At 51.6% G+C, this 19,889-nt stretch overlaps 1 protein-coding gene across 2 annotated transcripts in view; it reads left to right on the top strand.

Annotated features, from left to right (window-relative positions):
- The window catches only part of SMAD3 (SMAD family member 3), a 120,201-nt gene that overhangs the window by 78,115 nt on the left and 22,197 nt on the right, over window positions 1-19,889 (top strand). The window contains exons 1-4 of one of the 2 annotated variants that reach the window (XM_047863391.1): window positions 8,213-8,228; window positions 15,499-15,692; window positions 15,870-16,001; window positions 17,349-17,423. In XM_047863391.1, coding sequence (XP_047719347.1) covers window positions 15,608-15,692; window positions 15,870-16,001; window positions 17,349-17,423 — 292 coding nt within the window. In that variant the 5' untranslated portion in view covers window positions 8,213-8,228; window positions 15,499-15,607. Of the gene's footprint in view, window positions 1-8,212; window positions 8,229-15,498; window positions 15,693-15,869; window positions 16,002-17,348; window positions 17,424-19,889 lie in introns of those variants that run through there. The other variant, XM_047863390.1, reaches the window with a different exon arrangement.

Below are 19,889 nucleotides of genomic sequence, written 5' to 3'. Positions count from 1 at the left end.
GTAGGTATGTGGGATGTCAGCGCTTAGAAGGCAGCGAGCCACTGCAGGTGGATTGACCCCATCGTTATATAGCAGCATACTATACTCGGCCCGGGGGCCTGTGTGCCTTCAACTCTGCTGACTCTACAGCTGATACAATTTACATTCAACAGACATTTGTTTAGCAGATTTATTGCAAGGCCTCCTAACTAATGACTGCCCATAGTCTTAGCCACCGATGACTTCGTGTGCCTGTCCCTCTCTTTCTCTGGTGTGGCAGGGGAAGTGGGAGGAACTTCCTTTCTCCAAAGCATTTTAACTCCCGCACTTCCCCACTGGTGGCTTCAGCGCCGCAGGTGGGCTGTTTTGACCCGCATCTCTCAAGATGAGCTGTTGGCAGGGGGCTGCCATGTGGCTCAGTCGATTCTGCTCAGGCCACGATCTCATGGTTTGCGAGTTCGAGCCCTGCCTCGGGCTCTGTGCTGACCATGGGGAGCCTGCCTAGGATTCTCTCTCTTTTCCATTCTCTCTGCCCCTCCCCCTACCCTTGTGTGCACACTCTCTCAAAATAACCTTAAAAAAAACAAAACAGCTGCTGGTTTACAGAATGTTTCTGATACTAGGTCTCTGGCAGTAATGTGAGGCTGTGGATCCCTCTGCCATGGGGCTTGATGTCTTGATTGGGTTCATAAGGCTGGGGTGCAGCCGAGGTTTTTGTTTCCTACATCTTCTGATGGTTGAGGCCCAGAGGAATAATTCCATTATCATGACCTGCTTGTGAGCAAATGTAACATGTAAGCCAGTGCTCCATCCGGGGTACCGGGAAAGCTAAGTTGGGTCTCCTTGCCCTCGAGGGGCTCCTGTCTTCATTGGGAAGAGAAGCCAGAAACACATGGAAGTTACTTAACCGCACCAGGCCCTGGGTGCTAAGTGCTGAGGTAGGTGAGTATGGGACAATAGAGATGAGACTTTGAGGAAGGAGGACCCATAGAGGGCATTCTGCAGAAGGAGCCACAGAATGGGATGAGTTTTGATCTAGAGGCATAGTGAGGCCTGTCAGAGGGCTGAAGAGAGTCTCTGGACCCACGTGTCTTATTGGCATGCTGCCACTGGCTGCAGATCTCTGGCTCCGGGACACAGAAGCCCCGTGTTCAGATGCTGTGGCTGCAGCATGTTACCTCTGCTGCTTGGGCGGGTTAAGCACTGAATTTCTGGGCCTATAGATCAGGCCTTGACACATCTGTCTGCGAACTGGGGGTCTGACGAGGGGGTGAGTGGGTGGGTCCCAGTGCGAATCTTGGCTGGGACTGGGTGGGCTGATCATGGAGAGAGTGGTAAATGCCCAGGACTTCGTCACCTGGAAGTCTTTCTGTGCTCCTGCCTTGAGATGCAGCTTTCAGCCAAGAGCCATTCAGTGGCAGGCTTTTGCCACTCTGGCATTTTAAGTGCTTGCCTGGCTCTCTAAAGTCCTTCCTTGTTGGCTTGGAATTCTTATCTTCCTGCCCATAGGGGTTCTTTGCTGCCTTAGGTGAAATTGCCCCCAATGAACCCGAACCTTTTGTTAAGGTACAATAGGAAGTCTGTCCCCTTAGACAGAAAGGAATGCTAATTGGTTGATTATCTGTCCTCAAGATCGGGATGCCCAGAACATACAGACACCCATTCTTTGTTACAGGTTAGGTGCAAAGTGCTTCTGTGAGCTGGTAAAGCTTTGGTCCAGATAGGAGGAGAGAGTTTGTGGAAGGTCAGAGATTGGTGGCCTGCAAATGCTGTATTTTCTATGTACAGAGGTAGCCATTTAACTTCATGGTCCTTAAACTGACTTTTTCTAGACCTGTGATCATTTTCCACCCCTCCCTCACTTCCAGCTCCAAACAGGGCAAGAGTTATAAATGTGGTTAAGACTGAAACACGGGGAAGTTCCTTTTCGAGCCCGTATTGTATGGTATCTTGCTAGGAATTGTAACATTGGAGTTGGAGCCAGCACTGCCTCTCCCATGGAATGTCCCCCGCATTGCCCTGTTTACCCTTCACATGTTCTCCAACATTAGTGACATTGTTTTATCTCCCTGGCCAGTGACTCATAATTAAGGAAGTCAAAACCATGCAATTAACACAAAACCTCCTTACTTGCCCTCTTCACCTCTGCACCCCCCCCCCCCCCCCCCCCCCCCCGCAAATGCCCTAGACACGAACACCAGCCCGATGTTTTCTAGAAGTCTTTGGAAACTTTGATGTGTTTTGATAGAATGAGGCAGCCGGTTATTATCACCATCACCTGGTTCCACTTGTTTAACCCCAAATGTCTGTGAGAATCTTCTCAAAAAAAAAAGAAGAAAAATGAAAGAAGAAAGACAATCCCACCCCTAAACGTGCAGTCTGCCCACAGGAAGTGATTCACGGGGCTCTATTCATGCAAACCTGATGGGGCAGGAGGTGGGAGGCTGGGAACTGGGTCTGGGAAAAGACGGCCCGGAGAGGATACTCAGACCTTAATGGTTTCTGCTTTGTGGAAGAAAGTGAAAAACAGAATGACTAAGAGTCCTGTAATAAGAATTGTTTGTTTAGTGAAGTGAGCTAATATTGAAGTTCACTGGCAGATAAGACAGGGGAAATAGCAGTTGTCAGGGGAGGTGACTTTCTGGTGCCCTGCCCTTTTTATTTTTTAAGGAGCAAAGATATTTCTCAGTCTTAAGGCATTTACTAGTGGAAGGTCAAGATCTGTACTTGAGCACCCCCCCCTCCTGCCCCCATCCTACTCCCTCTTACCCGCCTCCCCCACATCGTACCCTTTGCAGAGACAAGGGTCTAAGCCAAGGTAATTATCTAATAGTCTTTTTCTTTTCTTTTTGCCTTTTCCCCCAAAGTTAGATTTTGGAGGCTCGTAAAGATCTTTCTTTCCCTAACTGGTCATTTTTGTTTCCCGACCTGGAACATCACATTGTCCTAGAGACAAGGAATCCTTTCTGTTCTAGTTGTTTCTGTCCTGTAGATAGAGCTTGGCATTTTATTTTTATTTTGTCTTTTCCTGAATTGAAATACAAATCCATCTGTTTCCCAAAAGCAATTTGGGAACAGAGCCTACAAGTGTTGGTCAGGTTAACAGCCCTGCTGTAGGACAGGGCTGTAGGAGGGCCCAAGGCCCGAAGCACCCAAGAGATTAGGAAGAGGTATCTAAACACACCTGGATTTATGATTCTGTTTCAAGTTCCCTGTATTTTATGAGCTGAGCTTTGAGGATGGGGGTTGTAACAAAAGTTGGGCTGAAATGGGCTTTTTGCCTTAAGCCCATCAGAACATTTCCAAGGGCTGTGAGTGTCCGGGAAGGTCTGTGAGTGATCTCTTTAAAAACAAACAAATGATCTTCAGGCTTAATTCCACTCGGAGTGAATGTTAACTGGCAGGGTGAAATGGTGATCCAGAAAGTTCTGTGAATCCTGGGAACTACTCTTTTCCTTTCTTCCAGTAACCAGACACCAACCCAGATCTCTAGCCTCTTCCAATTGTGACCTAAAGTCTCTGTGATCCTGTTGATCCCCAAGAAAAAGCACCCCTACCCCGTCAAGCTGGTGCTTGGAGAAAAAAAAAGCTTTCGAAAACCAAGGGTGTTAAATAGATTTCCAAAGAAACCTCCTCCTCCCCTAAGACTTAACTACTTTCTTTGTGTGGAGGAAGAGAGGGAACAAGGACAGCTGTCTCATCAGAGCCCACGGAGAATCTGATCATTCTAACAGGGTGCACATTGTGTTTTGAGATCATAGGAGCTGGGTTTGGGGTGTAACAGCCAGATTCAATGCCAGGCATTGCTGCTTGCCTCTCTAGGTAACTTTAGGCATATCCCCCAACATCACATGAACCTTTTACCTGTAAAGTGAGAGCATACCCACCACACAGGAGGGAGAAGTGCCAGGTAGACACCTGCTCTGAGCTGTGAATTGTTTCTGTCCCCCACCCCAACCAATCCCAGAGCATTTCTGTAACCCACAAGTTCTCAAGGGACCCAGAAGAGTGAATTTGCCCCCTGGGGGGACATTGGGCAATATGTGGGGACACTTTTGGTTATCACAACTGGGGCTGGGAGCGGCATCTAGTGGGTAGAGACCAGGAATGCTGCTAAACATGCTACAGTACACATAATAGTTCCCACCCCCCCCCACCCCCAAAGAATCATCTGGCCCCAAATGTCGGGAGAGCTGAGGTTGATAAACAGTAGGGCTCGCCTTCCAGCCGCATGTTGAAAAGGTCTTGATGTACGTGTGCTTTACAGATGATCATAATTAAGCTGAGCTCTTTCCATAAATCAGCCTTCTGTTTTTCCCAGGAAGCGCACATTCTGGGCCCACCCTTGGCCCCTGGGGAGGAAGGAAGCCCTGAGGTCCTGATGATCTCCATGTGTTTCCCATAGGGTCTGGCCCCTCACAGAGGGCAGGCGAGGTGTTCCTCCTTTGAGAGTCTGCCGAGGGTGCTCTTTGAACCTCTGGGGCCCACACGGAGGACTCATCTGCAAGGGGGTACTCATCACAGACCTGAGCAGACTGCCTTGGAAGACTGGCAGGGAGAGGGGAGCCCTAGATACAGTGCAGAGAAGTGGAGAAAAGGGTAGCCTCTGCTCTGGGGCAAAGCACTGGGGGCTTCGGCCTGGCATTTTATTTGGTGTTCACTGAATTTGTCAGCCCGAGGCATCGGATATTATCCATTTGCAAGTTCAGATGGAAATTGAGTTGTTCTTGGTGGAAGTGGTTCAGTGACTGGTGTCGAGGGTTGTGAAATCCTGGTTGGAACTCCTCGTACGCCAGTCTAACCTGGATCATTAAAAAACATGCTTCTACTTTCAGAACCTACCGAGAACGCTTCCGAAACTGGGCGAGAGCATGTGGTCCCTGTGGCAGAGCTCATAACGAAACCTCAGTTATCCAGAACCTACCCTACCACAGCCTTCATCTAGCCGGGGTCCTTCTTTACGGCACCAAGTGACGACAACAGGCTGGTGTTGGGAGTGTTTTTTATTTAAACTCCAACCACCAAAGAAAACTCTGCAAGTGTCTGGGAATAGTATATTCCATGTATGGCTCAGTTTTTGGTTTGTCTGTCACTTTTTGTGTTAATATAATTTCAAGCCTCAGAAAGTTGTCGTGGTAGGACAGGAATTACGGTATTCTCCCTTCACCAGAGTCATCAATTGTGTTGTCCTGCTTTTGGACATTAGTCCTGAAGAGTGAGACCTTCAGGCCGCTTAAGATGCAGTTGCAACAAGGAAAGAGTGACGTTTGATTGTACTCGACTTCCCAGGGTGGGAAAGTGGACTCATACACATTACAGACTTCATTAGTGGGGAGGCTGGCTCCGGTGAAATGAAGGTTGGGAAGCCATCTGCTCACTCTGTGTTCATTTGCTGGGTGACCTGAAGGTGCTTAATCCATCATTCTGTTTCCTCAGCCATGAGAGGAAGGGAATAGACAAGACCCTCTCAAGGCTCCTCAGGTCCCAGCTATGTGTAGTTCTCCACAGTGGGTTTTCAGGCAGACATCGACTTAGCCAGGACTTCAGCTGACCAGGACGCTTTGTTCCCTGAGTGTTAGGGCTCTGTGGTTTGTCACCCGCAGCCAGGAGACTCAGCACAAACCCCCCGGCAGAAGTTCTGCCCAGAACAAAGGATGTTTTGGTGTTAGCTATGTTTACCAAAGGGAATGGATCCTGGGTGAACCCCCAAATCAGATAACCCTCTCAGCAGGAGTGTTTTCTGGGCTTTCTCACTTGCTACTCTGTCAGATCGTTGTCCTGGGTTGTCCATGGCACGGAAGAAGGAAGGGCATGTTCTGATGGTTGCGTGCTAAGAAGCAGCAGAGAGGGAGAGCTCTCAGGCCAAGTGGAACCAATGAAAGGGGACTTTTAAAGTCTCCACAATATTTTTCTGCCTTCTGAGGTAGATGGTCTGTTTCTTAGGCGGTCTGCTGAGTGAGCATATAACCCAAACTTGAAGTCACTCAAACCTTGCTTTTATTTTGCACCAGAAAAACAAAACAAAAAAAGAAAACCCACATATAATGCAAAGCTCAAGGAGAGTATAGTATAGGGGCCCCCGGGTGGCTCAGTCACTTGAGCATCTGACTCTTGATTTTGGCTCAGGTCACGATCTCACGGTTTGTGAGATGATACCCCAAGTTGGGATTCTCTCTCTCTCCCTCTCTCTCTGCCTCTCCCCCTCTTTCTCTCCCTCTTTCTTTCCCTCTCACTCTCTCTCAAAATAAGTAAGTAAACTTTAAAAAAAAATATTTTATTGCAGGTGAGTAGACACATGGCTTGATTGTTGTCAGAAGGAGGTAGGGGAGGCCTCATCCCACTGGGGCGGGAGGGGAATGCCTCAAACGGTCAGCTGCAGCACCCATGTTCAGGGGAGTAATGGGCATGGGGGTAGGTTTGTGGTATAACTAGCAACCCCAAGATGGGAAATAACCCCTTTTTCTTACACTAAGACATAGCACATATTAGGGGAACAATGTAAAAAGTACAGAATAAATTGAGTTGAAAGGGATACCAAAGGTTTGGTTTTGGGGGTTACTGTGCTAGTTGAGTCACTTCAAAAAGTTAACATTTGGTTTAGTAATTGGAGTAAGTCCACATGTAATGCAAATGGATTCTAAAAGTCTGTAGGTAGGTGGTTCTCCATAAACAAAACCAGTCCTTCTGAAATGGTCACCTCTTCTCTTGGTGTCGTATTCAAGGTCAGGAAATGGTCCTTATGCCCCATTTAGAGTCAAGAAAAGAAGTGTCACACCTTGGGCCTAGGCAAAGCTGGGAAAGCTTGCAAGCACTCTCTCTCTCCATCAGGATGTGATGATAATGATACCTGCAAATTTATCTCAGTCAGCTAGCGTTGAGTAACAAATGCTCCAAAAGTTCAGGAGCTTAAACCAACCATTGTTTGTGCTGACTCATGCTTCTGTTCCTCGCATGGGCGTGGTGCCTTGTGCAGGTCTGGTTCTGTCTGTCCCCCCGTGTTAGATCCTGGGCCCAGGTGGAGGGGGAGCTCTGCTTGAGGTGAGATGTGAGAAGAGACCAGCAGAATCACATGATGGCTCTGATCTCCTTTGCTCCTGTTCCGTGGGCCAAAGCTGGTCCATAGCCTGGCCCGAGGTCAAGGGCTGAGGAAATACACTACACCCACGGTTAGGAGGAGCGGCAGAGCCATCCAGCAAAGGGCAGGGATACAGGCAAGGTGACTAGTTCAATCTGCAATGGTCATCGAGGGACCAGCACGGTGCCTGGCAAATAGTAGTAGTAATAACTTCTGTCACTGTTGTTGTTATTACTACTTAACGGGCAAGTCCAAAAAGAAAAGTTGTCTCTGAAAGAAGCTAGAAAGGTTAGTACTGTGCATGTTAAATAAACTTGGTTTCAACTGGAATAGGACGATGTCAGTGAATTTGCTTTCTGTTCACTTCTTTGGCTCATGCCTGGAAATGTGACGCATGTGGTCGTGTTCAGTCAGTATCTGCTGAGTGGTAAGAGGTCAGTTTCCCTGATTGGCATGCGGTGTGGGACAGCAGAAAAGGCACTGTTTACCCTCCCTCTCCTCTGGTTCTCAGCACCAGCCTGGGTTTGAATCCTGGCAGTTATATGACTTGAGGCAAGCCCCGTAAGTTCTCTGAGCTTGGTGAAGGCGGGGTATACTGGCGCGTTGCCATTTTTGCATTCTCGCGTAATAGCAGTGTGCCTGGCACGTGGTTCATGCTGAATAGATCTTGGTGTGCTTCTGGAACCTGTGTGCTCTGTTCCCAGTCTTCTCCTGGACCCCCGTGTCCAAATCCTCTGATGTTTCTTGCTGTCCCCAGATGGCTATGGGTAGCAGATCACTGGCAACAGGGGATGTGAACGGCCTGTGGCAGGAGGTGGGCCCGGCCCCACCCTGTCCCCCGGGAATGCTCTGGCCGTCTCTACCTTACCGTCGGCTCTGGGCTCTGGCATGACCACATCCTTGGCTATGGCTCCCACCACCATTTTGGGATATTTCACGGGTCCCACTTGGAGCCAATGGGAGGAAACCTAATTTCCTGCCACAGGAAATAGTTCGGCTGGTGAAGAATATATTTAAGGATTAAAACCTCTGTCAGACGAGCTGGAAAGGGTTGCTGGAGAAAGACGTGGAGGTCTCTCATCAGGAAGCCACTGGGTGTGGGAAGAGATCTCCATCCTAAACGGGGAGGAGGCCCAAAGGCCAGTTCCTGGGACTGTGCTCTTAGCCTCAGCAAGTAAGTGGTTTTGGGCTACAAGGAAGGGCTGGGTCAGGGAACAGAGCGGGTCATAAATAGATCTTCTCCTGCAGCGGAGCATGTTCTTGGTAACATCAGCTCAGAATTAAGACCTATTTATTGGATTTACTTAACATGGGCCCGCTGCCCCGTAAGCTTGGGAGGGTGTGTGCTGGACACATCAGCTAAATTAGATCCAGCAGCTGAAACTCCCAGTTCACTCTTATGACTCTGGTAAACATTGGTGAGGATTTTGAGTGGGACAGAGGGAGAGAGGAGAAATCCTGCCAGGGCTGGCTCTGGGCGGCCCAGACCCCGAACCAAGAGGAGTAGCTACAGATGCCTACGGAGAAGTGAACGAGATGCCCTCCCCGTTGTACGTTTGGGAGTCGTATGGCCCAGAAGCAGGGGCATGGGCCAGATGATTTCTGGAAAATACTGCCAAGCCAGACTGGTGGTCACGTGCTCGTGAGCTGGAGACAGGGACGATCTCCCTGCCATCAGGGCCCAGCCTGGCAGCCAGGATTGCTGGTCTTTCACAGAAGCCCGATGCAGACTGCTGTGTGATCCCAGGAGAGGAACCTTACATCTCAGACACACCGATATACAGTCACTACGAGCCTTGCCTTATAACCCGCACAGCACTGTGCACAGGCTGTGCGGAGAGTCAAAGAGCACAGAAGCCTTGAGGAAATGAGAAGCACCAGGCCAACTGAAGCCTGTCCGGGGACAGCCAGGCTGTGCACCCACTTGTCAGAGCAGGGGAGGGGGCTGGTGTTTTTGAGTTCCCTACCGCGTACCTTACTTTTGCCTTACTAGAAACAATAATGACCGTAGATGGCTGCTGGTTACTGTGTTCTGACTCCAGGCTGAAGGCTTTCTGCACCACGTAGCACTTAGTCTTTCCAGCAATTGAATGGAGGGGCTTACATTTCAGATGATAAAAAAAATTAAGACCAAGACATTAAGCAATTTGGTTAAGTTGATACGGTTATCGAGCACAGTCAGTCTTTGAATCCAGGTTTATCCAAGTCCAAAGCCCCAAAGCTCTTGCCTTTTATTATTATTTTTTTTTAATAATGGGTAACCTACAACAAACTGCACATATCTTAAAGTGTACAATTTGATAAATGTTGACATCTGTGTATACCTGTGAAACCAGCACTGCTATGGGGATAGTCAACATAGCCTTTAACCCCTAATAAGCCCCCACTCCCATCCCTTCACCCCAACCCCAGGCAACCACTGGTCTGCTTTCTGTCCCTCTGGAGAAGTTTGCATTTTTCCTTTAAGTTACTCTGTAATTTGACATAAACAGAATCACGTCTGGCTTCTTTCCCTGGGCATGAGCGTTTTTAAATTCATCCGCGTTGTTGCGTGTATCATGTTCGTTTTCATGAAGTGGTGGGTGGTGTTGCTTTGTGTGGATACGTCCCAGTTTATCCATTCACCTGTTGATGATAAATGTTGGGTAGTTTTCAGTTTGGGGCTATTGCTGGCGAAGCTGCTGTGGACATTTGTACACAGGTCGTCCAATGGACAGGTGTTTTCACTTGTTTTGGGGAAGCACTTAGTGGAATGGGTGGATCATATGATAGGCTTATGTTTTGGACTTTTTAAGACACTTGCAAACTGTTTTCCAAAGTAGTTACACCATTTTACATGCCCACCCAACAACATCTGAAGTTTTAGTCTCTCCGTGCTTTCACCAGGATGTGGCATGGTCTTTAATTGTAGCCATTCGAACAATTACGAAGTGGTGTTTCACCATGGTTTAAATTTGCCCTTCTCTAATGACGGGTGATGTCCGGTATCGTTTCATGTGCTCATTGACCATCTTTATACCTTTTTGTGGAGGGTCTGTTCAAATCATTTACCTGTTGTTGTTTTTTGGTTTTTGGTTTTTGTTTTGTTTTTTACAGTTGGGTTGTTTGTCTTTTTCTGAATTTTTTTTTTTAACATTTATTCATTTTTGAGACAGAGAGACATAGCATGAGCAGGGGAGGGGTAGAGAGGGAGACACAGAATCTGAAGCAGGATCCAGGCTCTGAGCTGTCAGCACAGAGCCCAACGCGGGACTGGAACTCACAAACTGTGAGATCATGACCCAAGCTGAAGTCAGATGCTCAACCCATTGAGCCACCCAGGCACCCTTGTTTTTCTCAATATTGAATTTTCAGAGTTCTTTATTCTGGAAACAGGCCCTTTATCAGATGTAGGCTTTGCAAATATTTTCCCCTAACTTAGGGTTTTTTATTCTCCAAACAATGCCATTCAAAGACCAGGAGCTTACATTATGATGAAGTCCAACTTGTCAACTTTCTTTTTTAGTGGGATGTGCTTCTGATGTGGTATCTAAGCAGTGTGTGTCTACCCCAAGGTCACAGAGATTCCTCATGTATTCCTTGTGTATTCTCCTGAAAGTTGTGGTTTCAGGCTTTATCTCCGGACCCATTTCAATTAATTTTTGCACAGGGTGCAAGCTGTAGGTTGGAGTTCATTTGTCTCCCATATGGACATCCCATTGTTCCAGCACCATTTGTCAAACAGACGGTCCTCTGTCCACTAAATGGTCTTTGGACCTTTGTTGAAAATCAGCTGCCCATATATACGTAACCATTTCTGGACTCTGTTAGGCTCCATTGACGTGTTTATCAGTCGTTTGCCATTACCGCACTGACTTGGTCACTGGGCTTCCTTTGATTTTTAAAAACTCATTGATAAATAGTTCGTGTATACAGTTGAAAACTTGAAGTCTTTCCTCAATTTTTAACTCCCATTAATTTTTATTTCCAAAAGTTTTTTTCATAGTTTGTAAATGTTCCTGTTTTAGGATTGTAATATTTTCTCTTCCTGAGAGTAGTTTTTGTTTCATTTTGTTTGAAGGTTTTTCTGCTCCCTGTATTGTCTGAGACTTCCTCCTCACTCCCGCACCCCCCCCCCCCGCCCCCTTATTTCTGTCTCTGTGCCTTGTGTTAGAGGCGTTCTCTAAATGGCTGAGGGTTCTGGCTGTGCATTCATATGTAAGAGTGAAGCAGTAGAAAGCAGATTGAATGCTCTGTTATGTGTTGGCAGGTAAGCTCCCCTATATATATGGTGAGCTGGCAGGAACCGGGCTGTTTTGTTGAGGGTTCCCCAAATGTCAGTACTGCATGTCTTAAGGGCTGAGCTGTTTAATTTCTCCACAGGTGGGGGTCGGCACGGGCCTACCCGTCACAGTCCTGGGTGCCGAGTGAGCAAGACATCAGTTACGACATCCTGTTTCCAGCCCTCGTCTGACCTTCACCCCTAGCTGTGCCCTGGTGGCCCCATCCAGAGCCCTGCTCTCTGGTTCATTTTCTGCAGAGAATAAACCTGTCTCTCGCTGGATTGGGGGGGGGGGGTCCTGTTTGCAGGGGCTCAGGGTGGAGAGCTGATCTGGCTGCCTTTTCCATAGACTTTAAACCCATCCTCCTGTTGGATCCTCCTCTTGAGAAGTGTATGGTGCCTCCAATTCCTGAGTCTTTCCCAGGTTCTGAGGCACGAATGGAATCACTTTTGTTGGCTTCCTCTGACAGGTGCTTGGTTTCAGCTCACTCCACTCTGACGTCTGTTCCCATATGGCCACGTTTCCATGTCTACACTCTTGTTATCTTGGGCACAACAGAGATAGACACATCCTTTCAGGTTGTTGTATTTAATGGAAGGACATTTCTTACCCTCTCCCTCCCTCCTCCCCTCCCTCCCCCTGACCATCCATTCCTCACCCCTCCCTTTCTCCTCTCTTCCTTCCCTCTACCAGCCTCTTCTGCCTACCCCCGTAGCCCCTCCCCTTTGCCCTCTTTCTTCTTTTGCCCCCTCTTCCTTCTTCTTTGCCTGGAGCCTCCTATGCCAGAATTCTTCAGGGAGACAGCCAAGCATTGTATCCTCAAGAGAAAACAGCCCATGAAATGCAGACGGGATCGGATGTGGAATTGGCAAACTGAAGTTTTTGACCTACAGATGCAATAAACCTGTCATCCTCCTCGATGCTCCTTCCCATCCCTCAACTGCAAAAAACCTATAGAGACCATATCACAACCCGCCCCACACCCCGACCTTGGCCCTAGTGACCCGTATTGTGTCAGAGTTGCACGTTTACAAGGCGGTCCCATTTCTACCTACTCCATGCCCTTTCACCCCTTGCGGGCCCCTGAGCAGGTGTGAGTTCCTGGGTCTACTCCAGTCTCTGTCGAGTGAGGTGTCCTGGTTCTGGGGGTTTCAGATGTTAGGGCTGTGTGTGAGGGTCTTGCCTCATCAGGAGTGCTCAGAGCATCCTGTCCCCTCTACCTCCCCTTCCTAAAGGCTCAAACTGGGGTACAGAGTTGTCAGGAACTTGGCCTTATGCTCACTGTCCCGGGCTGTCGGCTGCATGGAAGCTGAGACCTTTCTCTTGTGTTGTCCTCCACTGCCCCTGCTCTTACCCTGTATTATTATTTTTAAAACCAGAGGGTCACCCCCTTGGATCAAACAGGTGGGAAGGAGATGGGCTCCCTCCATAGCCCCGGTCCTCCCTCACTGCCCACCTGAGCCTTTCTCCAGGGCCTCCCCCTGAAGAGGCTGCTACCGTGTCCAGCTGGCTTTTAGCTGGGGCTTTTGTCAAACACCGAAGAGTGAATGTGGCCACTTTCCTCACCTGCGGGCACCTTAATTGGCTTTGCTAGAGAATGGGAGCAGCTGAATAACTCTGTCTCCTCTCATCACTTCCCACTCTCCATTTCTCTCCCCCCCCCCCCCCCAGCCCTCGATCTCACCCCGTTTATCTAGGGCTGCTGTAATGTGGAATAATAATGCTCACTGACCTCCAGTGGAGACTGAGCTGTGGGTAGTGGGTGGGGGGAATGTTTGCATTTTACAGATGAAGTAGCTGAGGGTCCCAGAGACCTCATGACTTGCCCAGTGTTGTCTCCCAGCTGGGAGAGGGGAACCCCATCTTGACCCCAGGCCACATGACTCCATATCCGGTAGTGTTCCTTCTCTACCTCGGGGGCGAGTCCAGGCTGTTCTCTCTTGTTCTGCCTGGTAATTACCGGTTTTTGGCTGGAGGGGTTCCTTGGTCCAGGGCCCCATGGGAGGGAGGTAATTACATCCTTTGAGATGCCCTTCGTCAGCAGCTCCCCGTCAGTCCCTGTGACCAAGGCTTGTGCTGACCTTTGTCCCTTCCCCGTTCCCAGGCCAGTGGCTTAGAGAGTTTGATTGGATTCCTGTTTCTTTCTCTTCGGTTGGTGCTTCTGGTTGCATCTGGCTAGGCCTTCCCTCGCGGAGTGCCCGTAAATTGTTTATTCAGGCAGATGGGTGCCCTCGGCCCTGGAGCGGGGGGAGGGAGGGCTTGCAAATGATTCTCTACTGCCCCCCACCCCCAGCTATTAAGAAAAGTCATACCCACTGACCAGTGAGGTCCTAGCATGGGCCTTCTTGTAGGGAGAGTAGTTCTCTGTTGTGTACCTCTTTATTCACATGCACCCGTCTCCCCCCACTCACTCTCCACCGCCATGGCCCCTAATCTTGTCCATGCTGCCAGGATTTCATGCACACACACTCAGCTTAAACATCTCAGGGACTTGCTACGGCTTTTAGGAAAAAGGCAGAACCTTTTGTCATTGCTCCCAAGGCCCTGCAGTTAGCCTGCCTGCTCCCCTGCCTCATCTTATGCCCAGTCCTCTCCCTCTGTCCTCCCCAGTTGCTCTGGCCCTTCTCCTGTTCCCTCCCTTTACCATATTTTCCACCCTTTTCAGAGCCTTCACACATGTTCATCCCCCTACTTGGAATGCCCTCCTCCCATGTCCCTTTGCCCAGTTAGTTCTTCCTTGTCCTTTAGACTTTCAGGCCAACCATCACCTCCTCAGAAATGCCCCCTCCGGCCCTTCAGCAAAGCAAGGTCCCCAGGGTCACATACTCTTGTAGTTCCCTGTGCTTTTCCTTCAGAACACTCACATAGTTTGTCATCGTAGCTGTGTATGATTATTTGATGAATACTGGTCTTGTCCATTGGACTGGAAGCTCCACAGGAGTAGGGAGCACTCTGTGGTCTGTTTCACGGTGACCTCTTATCCCTCACCGTCGTGTCTCTAGCGCCACACAATAGTAGGAGCTCATAAAAAATATTTGTTAGATAAAGGATGGTGTGAATGGGATCGCCTCGCCTGCCTGCTACCAGAGGTCACCTTCAGGAGCCTTCTACCTCCCCACCTCACCCTTGTCTGACAGTGCATTCCTGGGCTCCCAGCTGTGCTGTCCTGTCGCCTTGCTCCACCTTTCTCGTCGTACAGATCACCTGGAGGTTTTACAAAGAGGAAGATTTGGATTTAGCAGGTTGGGGAAGCCTCTGAGATTCTTCCTTTTTAACAAACTTCTGTGGACCCGTGCTACTTGTCCAGGGGCCACACTTTGGCCTGGCCTGAGAGGTGGGGGCACCAGGTCACAGCTGCTCCGAGGCCAGGTCACCACAGAAGACCTTGTTTGAGCTGGGACAGGGTGCTGTTGTTAGTGGTGTTTGGCCCGGCCAGGCTGGGGACAGTTGCAGGACTGGGCCCGGTGTGGGGCTGCAGGCTCCGTTCCTGCTGAGCGTATGCACCACCGCTCAGGCCTGGGCTCTGAACTAGGAGAGCACTATGGACGGTGACACCCAGGTGACGCCTCCCAACGGCCCTCAAACTGAAAGCGATTCCCGAGAAGTTGGCAGTTTAGAGTCTTGCAAGTTAAAATTCCCTTTAATTTCTCTCTCTCCCTCCCTGCCCCATCACAAATGCCAACTAAAAGGGAGAGGGACTCTTCTTGCTTTCTGACATGTGGGGGATTTGCTGTGTGAGTGTTGGGAGGGGTTAGCCGTGGCCTAACTTTGTCACTTAACAGCATCTCTGTGGCTCATGCACGCATGGACCTAAAGAGCCCCAGTGATCTTGCTCAGCCCTGGCCCCGTCTGCACACCTCGGTCTGGCCCGTGGGCCTTTGCAAGTGCCATTCCCTTCACATGGGGGGTTGAGGGCTGGAGGACTCATCCCGGGGCCTGGTGTAGTCAAGGTGCCCCCTGCCAAGCCAGGGAGGCCTTTGGCCTTCCTTGGTGGACGTCTGTGTTTCCCTCCTGGGATTGCTGCCAGCCCTGACAGAGACTCTCTGATCTCTGGCCCATGAGGCTCAGAGAGATGAGGGCAGAGGAGAGAGCCCTGAGGCTCTGCAGACCAATCTCGAACTCGGGGAGAAGGCACGCCCAATCCACTTCACTGTTGCTCTTCACCTTTCCCCATCCCGGCAGGTCCCTGGATGGCCGACTGCAGGTGTCCCATCGGAAGGGGCTCCCCCATGTCATCTACTGCCGCCTGTGGCGATGGCCTGACCTACACAGCCACCACGAGCTGCGGGCCATGGAGCTATGCGAGTTCGCCTTCAACATGAAGAAGGACGAGGTCTGCGTGAATCCCTACCACTATCAGAGGGTAGAGACCCCAGGTAGGCACCGCCTCACCCTCTCCCTGGGTCTGCAGCGACCTGCGTGTCCTCTCCATCCCCTCCCCGCCTCGTCTCCCCTTTCCCTGTCCAGGTGGGGGGGTGAGGAAGGTGTGGCACTTGGAGGGCTTTGGTGCCACCCTGGCCTTGACGCCGATCTGCCTCTGCTCTTCTGGACAGTTCTACCTCCTGTGCTGGTGCCACGCCACACAGAGATCCCGGCCGAGTTCCCCCCGCTGGACGACTACAGCCATTCCATCCCCGAGAACACTAACTTCCCCGCGGGCATCGAGCCCCAGAGCAATATTCCAGGTAGGCACAGGGGTGCACAGGGGCACGCAGGGGCGCCGGCAGTCCTCACGCCAGTCCCCCTGCAGCTCTCTTGGCTGTCCTGGGCCCCCTGTCCCCCCTCCGCACACGGCGCTGGCCCGAGGGCCCCTGACTCAGAACCGCACACCCGTTGGGAGAGGACCCGTGGCCTTGGCTCCCCGCTCAGTAATGATGCTTTTCTTGGCACGGAGGAGCGGCGGCGTGACCCTTCCGCCCGGCCTCGGTGCCGTCATTTATTTTGGAAGCGGAAATAGCAATGCTGTGTTTCTCTCACCGCCCTCGCGGCCGGGGCTGGAGTTTGGGCAGGATCCCCGACGGGCTGGGGGCCTGCAGAGCAGTGGGGGAGCCGAGGGCCGGGCAGCCGGTGCGGAGAATGGCCCTTCAGTAAGTAAGCCTGGTGGGGGTTTCAGCCTGGGTGGGGGCTGAGGCCCAAGCGGGAGTTTTGACTGACTGCGCGGGGAGAAGCCGGCTCAGCTGTCAGAGTGCAGATGTTTTTAGAAGCCCTTCATTTACATGCAAATAATGTGTGAATCACCAGCACGCAGGGCGTCCAGGAAAACTGCTTGGCTGAGCTTGGGCTGGTCACAGCGGCAGGAATCCTGCCTGCCTTTCAGAGCGCTCTGACTTGGACAAGCCTCTCACCCTGAGTGAGTTCACTGTGCTGAGGTTGACTGTAGGCCTGTGCATGGGGCAGAGCCTATGGAGAGACCCCTTTACAGGCCCAGCCTCTTCCAGGTCCTCCACAGGGGGCGCTGGCCCCTAGGGGTAGGTCACCGTGTTCACTGCGCAAACGTTAGAGAGCTAAGTCACCGTCTGGGGTCATTCAGAGAAACAGATCATGGTCGCTGCTGCCATTGAACTTGAAGCCCACTGGGGAAGCCAAGATGTCCGATACAGGAGTGACAATGAACAGGGTACCTGTGCAGGAGTAGATTAGCGGAGCTAAAGGGCAGCGTGAGGCAATTGCCCTTCAGAGGACAGAGGTGGGCGAGGCTCAGGCAAGTCCCCAGCCTCCCTGGAGGGGTGGGCTTACACTTGACCTTCTAGGGTGGGAAGAAATTAGCCTGGCAGCGGCTCTAGGAACAGGTGTTTCGGTCCTAGGCGTCAGGATGGCATGAACAAAGGTGGTCACAATCCAGCCGAGGAGACGGGGGTCGAAGGGCAGGAGGCCAGCTGGATTGAGGAGCTGGTGCCCTTGCTCAGAGGCCCGCAGCGCCTCCAGCACCTGCTCCTGGCAGAGTGGTGTGGACGTGTGACGGGTTTGCAGCAGGTGTCTCCGAGCTGAACCGTGCAGGCCCCATAATGAACCACCTTCCTTCTGATTCCCAGAAACCCCACCCCCTGGCTACCTGAGTGAAGATGGAGAGACCAGTGACCACCAGATGAACCACAGCATGGATGCAGGTCAGAGTCTTGATCCTCGCTGAGTGCCTGCCCTCCCCCTGTCCCTCTGCCCGGCATTTATGAAGCAACAACTAGGTGCCAGATGCCGTCCCAGGCACTGGGGAGAGAGGAGCCTGAGCTGCTCAGTTTGTGAGGACGACGACCAGCAGTCACTGTGCCGTCTCATATATGCCCTGATGGAGGATGCCATGTGGCAGTGGGCACAGGGGAGGGCCACCTACCCCAGCCTGGGGAGGAGGTGTTGGGAGCAGAACAGTACCTCACAGGGCAGGTTTTTCTTGAGTCAAGTCTTGGGGATGGGTAGGTGTTGACCAGGCCATCAGGCAGAGAGGATATGCTAGGTAGAGGCATGGGCATGGGCAGGATAGCCTGGTGCGTTCTGGTGACAGTGAGAGCTCTGTGTGGCTGGGGAGTGGCGAGAGACAGGAGGAGTGTCCCTCAAGGTTTCACTGTGGCCAAGAGCCACTGCAGGCTTTAAGCAGAATCTCCACCTTGGTGAGAGCTTGGCAGCAGGGTGATGGGTGGGCCTGATCACCTGACACAGCTCGGGAGGAAAGGCTGAATGGAGGCGGGCAGGGTCTCTGCCAGTGGAGGCCCCTGAAACGTCTATTTTTGTGTAGTGGCCAAACGTCATCTATGTATCCCGCCGCGAGGGACCCAGCCCACTTGTCTCCAGCCACGTCTCCAGATGTTCCCGCATCATTTGTTACGGGACCAAATTGGCTCCAAACCGGTGGCTCCTTGAATGGAACCCCAGCTGCCACATAGAATGTGCGCGGCGCTGTGCGTGGTTGGGTGAGGAGGAGGAGGAGGGGGCCGAGCAGATGGTCTGTCCCAAAGATCGCGGGCATGCCTCGTCCACACGGAGCCCGCCCGCCCTTGCACACGGCCCAAAAGAGAGTGCGCGGGTCCTGAAAGAGGCACACGAGGGAGACTTGTGTGTTCGTTGTAAGCGTGGCTGCTTGATACCCGGCGTGGGCGTCGTGGCGCTTTGGGGTGTGGCACACACCCCCGGGAGTGGCTGACGGCGCGCCCCGGGCTGCGGTGTGTCACAGGCCTTCCCGCACTCCATGCCAAGCGACGGCTGCAAGCCTGCAGCTCTGGGATGTGGCACGGGAAACAGGCCAGCTAAGCAGCATCTTTCCAGATGCTACGTTGCTTCTAACTCCTTTTCTCTTCCCTCCCTGCTCTTCTTTCTGTGTGTAGAATGATTAGCACTGTCAAAGCAGGGCCAAAGGAGAGGGTCCGAGCACAGAGTGAGCAGCCAGCCACCCTTCCACCACCCTCAGCGCGCGCTTCTTCCCCCCCTCCCTGCCTTCCTTTCTGTCCCACCCTCTCTGTCATCTCTTCTTTCTTCCTCTCCTCCCGTCAGTGTACCTGCAGGGCCCTGCTGTGGACGTCCATGATGTGTCAAAAGTAGACGTTGGGCTCTGTGGACCCCCAGTCTCTTGGGGGGGGGGTGTCTTCTGCTCCTCGGCTTTTCACTCAAAGTTGTCCATTTGGAAACAAGTCCAGCTGCTTCTCTGCCAGCTGAGATATGATAGTGTCTCAGTTGGGGTCCGAGGATCCCCTTGTCCGGCCCTGGGTCTCCCCTAACACACATGCGTGCCCTTCCAGACCAGTGAGATGGTCCCACAGCCTTCCTGGGCCTTGTTGATTTGGGCTGCCACAAAACAGGAAACCAGCATTTACTGAGTGCCTGCTGTGTACCAGTCATGGTGCAGCCATTTGTCTATGCACGATCACGCTTCATTTCTACAAATCACACAATAGGTGGCATTATCCCCATTTTACACCTGAAGGGAAATAAAAATCAAGGCTCGAGGAGGTTAGACCACTTTGCTGAAATCCCATCGCTGATACGCTGGTGACACGCCTGGACTCTGTGGCCAGGTTGGAAGCTGTCTTCCACGACTCTTCCACATCCCCTGATGTGCTGGGTTCTGGGGGAGGAAGAGAAGCCTGTGGCTCATCCCTCACCCTCAAGGAGGTTACAGCTGAGTTGGGGAGCAGGAACAGACCCTCATAAACAAGGCACATATGCGCCCATCCTGCAGGGCTGTTACTACAGAAATAGCTGCAGCCCTCTTGGGTCCAGGGACAAAGGGATGAGCCAACTTGCTCTGTGGAACGGCACTGTTTGGTTTTTTGTTTTTTGGTTTTTTTTTTTTTGAAAGCAGATGCCATGTGGTTTTCTTTTTCTCCTGAGAGGGAGGGCTGGAGAGAAGGTAGCCGGGCAGGAAGAATTGGGTAGGTTTGGACACATCCCCATGAGCAGCCTCATGTATTGCCTCAAACATCAGTCTGGTTGCAGAGTTGTAGGGTTTCTGAGGCAGCTGGGTGAGTTTCCTGAGACCTGGGGAAAGGGCTAGATTGGTATTTGAAGGGGCCTTCTGGGGAGCTGTGGCCCTACCTGTGTGGGAGGGGAGGCCTTCGTCGCCTGGGCCTTCCCTGTCTGCCTCGTTT

The sequence above is a fragment of the Prionailurus viverrinus genome, chromosome B3 (assembly GCF_022837055.1).
Source record: "Prionailurus viverrinus isolate Anna chromosome B3, UM_Priviv_1.0, whole genome shotgun sequence".
Taxonomy (NCBI): Eukaryota; Metazoa; Chordata; class Mammalia; order Carnivora; family Felidae; genus Prionailurus; species Prionailurus viverrinus.
Note: the sequence above shows the minus strand (reverse complement) of the source record. Positions and strands in the feature narration are given on the sequence as shown.